We start from the raw sequence: 4877 nt of genomic DNA on the forward strand, positions 1-4877 counted from the left end.
AGATGTTAGCCATGTTAGTCTGAGTTGTAGCTTTTACCTGTATTATTATATAGAAGATGTTAGCCATGTTAGTCTGAGTTGTAGCTTTTACCTGTATTACCATATAGTATATATATTTGTATATACCAGACACTTATGAGTTACTTAAAGTCTGTCTTTCTGCTATTTATTAACTTTCAAAAACATTTTCTGTTCAAAATCAATGTATAAAAAGAAGTAGCTCTGTTAAAATAATGTTTTTACTTTTGAATAAAAGTGTTTAGTGGTGACTAACAACAGGAGTCACGTTCTTAATAACTGATTTTCTTACAAACCCAATAAAATCTTTAAAAAATAATTTTTTATTACCTTGCAGTATAAAGCTGTTTTGGTCACATATTTTTAATACAAACCAAATCACAATTAACTCTAGCAAATTGCAGAATTTTGTGTAGATATGTTCAAATATCTGACATCCATCCCTTTGGAATTGTTTATTAAAACATAATTCAGTGTTTAAAAACTTTCAAGCATCAGAACTGGTCTACTAAGGTTAATTAATTATATTTTATTTTCTTCTCTTCATTTAGATGGTTAATTGTACCTCTATCTATAACTTACTTTAAATGTTCTGTTTTAAAAATTGTTCTTTATTAAAAATTCATCTAAAACCTTAACATTTGTAAAAGTGATAATATTGAGATTATAATTCCCTTTTAGTTTTTGAGTGCCAAAAGCAAACCTTTGATTCAGATGCTAGACCCTCTTCATGTAGTTGTCAAGGTAATGCAATGTTTTTTATTTACTTGTTTTTTTACTAATAGTGATAGTTTACATATTATTTTTTATCTAAAACTGTTATAAAAGCCCTTCCAGATAAAACTTGAAATTTTAATTTTATTCTTGCTAGACAAATGCTTTAACTAACTATATTATTGGATCTTGGATACTACAAGTTTTCTATCACACTTCTTTGGCTTGCAGGAATGGATGTTTTATGGATCTCTTAGGATCTGCCAGTTGCCTCATAAAGTCAGAATTTGATTTACTCTAATTTTGACTCAATGTTATATAATTTTTTCAGCTAAAAATTTAGGGAGAGTACATAGTTTAATGATATTTAATATTTTCTGAAGAAATTGAAAGTAAGGTTAGGTGTAATTTGAGATGAAATAAGATGAATTAACCAAGCAAGATGCCGGGTCTCGAGTGCCGCAAGTTTCAGTTTACACTTATAATTGGCTCACATTTTGATAAGATACAAAATTTGTACCATGGTGAGTAGGTCGCCTTCCAGCTAGGTGTTACAAAGTTAATTTTTATGTTTAATTAGTTTGTAGTTTGATCAGTTACTTGATTTATGCTATGATGAATATATTTCTTTCAAGGTCTTTAAAATTATGTATTTGTATCTTGTGTGCATGGATGAACAGAATTAATGAAAACAAGAGATGTGTCCAGTCTTAACAGTCTTATTAAAATTCTTTAGGAAGACATTGCTGTAACACTAGTCCGTATCATGCAGAAGGAAAACAGTGCAAAAGAATTCCTTTCAACTATTGTGATAGATGACGTTAAGAAAATTGGTAGGTGGGTTTTTATAATTTGTAGTCTCTTGTGCATACTTTTTTGAAGTAAACTCATTTAATGTAAAATTTGTCAAGAACTCTGGAAAGAAGAGATATTAAGTAACTTTGTGATGTATTTACTCAACTATTCAGTATTTTTCACAAAACGGTTTAACAAACAGCTTCTACTTTACAGTAATTACTGTGTCAGAATTTTACATTTTCAGGAACTTTTTCTCCAAAGTGTGAAAAAATATTTCTCTGGGTCACTAAAGCTTTATTAAATTAGTTCATTTTTACCCTCTTTTGAATTGTGTTCTCCAATGGGTCAGTGGTAAGTTTATAGACTTACAATGCTAAAAGCTGAGTTTTAATTGCGAATGGGGCATGGATAGACTATTGTGTAGCTTTGTGCTAAAACAAACTTTTGAATTATAATGTTGTTTTTTTTTATTTAAGTATGCATACTGCACTTGTTTTAATAAACTTATTTCAATGTTGAATAGGAAATGAGGTGAAGTTTAATGAACTGGATAAATTAACAACTTTACTGTGATTGTTAGCACCCCTAAAGTTTAAATAATTAATTTTTCCCCAAAGCAATTCAAATTAAAACTTTCTTATGAGTCTTATTTGTTGTTTTTTGATGCTAGATTTGACCCTATGTATGTTTTTGATGTATGTATATATAAAGTTTTTAGAGTGACTAACTCTTTATTCTTTTATTAAGATGACCAACACCTGACTTTTCGTGGAAACTCTTTTGCAACAAAAGCTTCAGAAGCATATATGAAACTACTTGGTGACAAGGTGAGATGAACTCGTTCAATGTCAGATATAAATACTTACTGTATTATGTAAGACTTTTGTATTTTTAATGCTGAAAAATTGTTGGCAAAAAATAATGTATTTCATAAAAATTTGCTTGATGCAGTGAATTTAAGAAGTTATATATATATATGTGTGTGTAAAAAAAAATCAATCAACATGCCGAATTTTTCTTTTGGTCAGTATTTCATGCTTTAAACCTGATGAAAAACACAGGATTTGACAATGAATTCTGTAATCTGGAAACAAATTGTCAAGGTATATACAAATCATTTAAGATATACTAATGCAATTATCAGTAACCAATTGAAAAATAGTAGCAGTCTTGAAATATAAAATGGATTTACACAATGTTAAAAACTATTTTAATAGTGAACTTTAATTCCTTTATTAAGACCTATTCAGATGATGATCCTAAAACTGGGATTTTTACATTTTATTTATTTTTTCACTAGAGGGAGTCTTTTACATAAGGTAATGATTATGTGAAGTCTAGAAGTTTCATGAAAGTTTAGGCTTCAGTTAAGTGTTGAAGGTTCCTGTAGTATGAAGAAAATTAGCACAATATAAAAATGCCAGACTGAATGAGTTAACTTAATTCATCAGTTCAGTTTCAGTTAATAAGTTAGACAGTGAGAGTTAGTGAGTCTGTTTGTCAGTGATTGTGTTAAAAGTTAGTCAGTCAGCATGTTTGTTATTGATTGATTAACAAGGAAGTATTGTAAGTAAGTTGTTGATAAAGTTTTATTTTGAGTTAGATGTACCACTAGTCTCAGAATTTCTGTTGAAACTTTGTTTGTGAAGTTAGGCCTACCAGTGAATGTAGCCTACATAGAATGTTATTGAATAAATAAATTGGACTAGTCTTTGCATTATTTTTACTGAATAATGTAAAAGCACCTATCTAATGATAAAACACCTTACAACACCATCTTGTGTTTTGAATAGTGGTTTTTTTTTCTATATTTAACAGTTAAATCAGTTTGAAAACAAACATATTTCTTATAATAACCCTACATATGTATTATAAATACTGTAAAAAATATATGATCATATATTTACTAAACATATGGTGTTGCAGTATTTGCAAGATACCTTGAAGGAATTTGTAGAGAAAGTTTTGGCATCTCAAGATGAGTGTGAGGTAAGACTTCACTGTGATTATTGTGTTTTTCTAAGGCATTATTTATTATTACTGTTTGTGATTTGCTGAGGTTTTTAAGATTTTTCTTTTCTTTTTTACTTTTTACTAATGCCTTATAAGACTTTACTGTAGTTATTGTGTTTGGCTAAGGTTTTTTAAGGCTTTATAAGTAGTGTGTGTAAAATATATGAGGTTAGTACAAGGCAGCTGAAAAAATCGTAAATATTATAAAATAAGATAATGTTTTTCTTTTCTTGAAATACATGCACAGTTTGTTAAGACTAAAGCTCATTATTCAGACAACTTTTACTTATCCTTTGTATAGATCTTGTTTATATTCCTAATGTGTATCTTATGGAGGTTTTGATAAATTAACAACTTTTACTGTAATTGTTAGCATCCCTAAGGTTTAAATAATTTTTCCCCAAGGCAATTCAAATTAAAACTTTTCTTATGAGTCTTATACGTTTGTTTTTTTTCATGCTAGATTTGACCCTATGTATGTTTTTTGCTACATATATATGTACATATAAAAAGTTTTTAGAGAAAGTTCCTGTAGTATGAAGAAAATTAGCACAATATAAAAATACCAGACTGAATGAATTAACTTAATTCATCAGTTCAGTTTCAGTTAATAAGTTAGACAGTGAGAGTTAGTGAGTCTGTTTGTTATTTATTGATTAACAAGGAAGTTTTGTAAGTAAGTTGTTGATAAAGTTTATTTTGAGTTAGATGTACCACTAGTCTCAGAATTTCTATTGAAACTTTGTTTGTGAAGTTAGGCCTACCAGTGAATGTAGCCTATATAGAATGTTATTGAAGAACACACATATTATTAGCTGAACCAAAACACATGCATCATCATCACCAACTGAACCAGGCACACACACACACACATAATCAGTTGAATAAGACACACACACACACATATCACCAGTTGAACCAGACACACACACAAACACATCAGTAGTTGAACCAGATATGCATGCATCATCACCAACTGAACCAGATGTACACACACATATATCACCAGTTGAACTATGAATGCACAAATATCACACACATGTGTGTACATCTGGTTCAACTGATCATATATGTGTGTGTGTACATCTGGTTCAACTGATCATATATGTGTGTGTACATCTGGTTTAACTGATCATGTGTGTGTTGTCTGGTTCAACTGGTGGTATATGTGTGTGTTTGTGGGTATATTGTTTCCCTGTTCATTTGTGTATATGTGTGTGTGTGTGTGTGTACATCTGGTTCAACTGATCATATATGTGTGTGTGTGTACATCTGGTTCAACTGATCATATGCATATATCACCAGTTAAACTATGAATGCACAAATATCACACA

General features: G+C 29.6%; 1 protein-coding gene across 4 annotated transcripts in view; it reads left to right on the forward strand.

Moving 5' to 3' along the window:
- The first annotated feature begins 692 nt into the window (after nt 1-692).
- LOC106472006 (ras GTPase-activating protein nGAP-like) overlaps nt 693-4877 on the forward strand; it is a 26455-nt gene continuing 22270 nt past the window's right edge. For all 4 annotated transcript variants that reach the window (XM_013932635.2, XM_022400612.1, XM_022400613.1 and 1 more), the window contains exons 1-4: nt 693-762; nt 1469-1565; nt 2278-2357; nt 3457-3519. In XM_013932635.2, coding sequence (XP_013788089.2) covers nt 733-762; nt 1469-1565; nt 2278-2357; nt 3457-3519 — 270 coding nt within the window. In that variant the 5' untranslated portion in view covers nt 693-732. The remainder of the gene's footprint in view (nt 763-1468; nt 1566-2277; nt 2358-3456; nt 3520-4877) is intronic.

The sequence above is a fragment of the Limulus polyphemus genome, unplaced genomic scaffold (assembly GCF_000517525.1).
Source record: "Limulus polyphemus unplaced genomic scaffold, Limulus_polyphemus-2.1.2 Scaffold5018, whole genome shotgun sequence".
Taxonomy (NCBI): domain Eukaryota; kingdom Metazoa; phylum Arthropoda; class Merostomata; order Xiphosura; family Limulidae; genus Limulus; species Limulus polyphemus.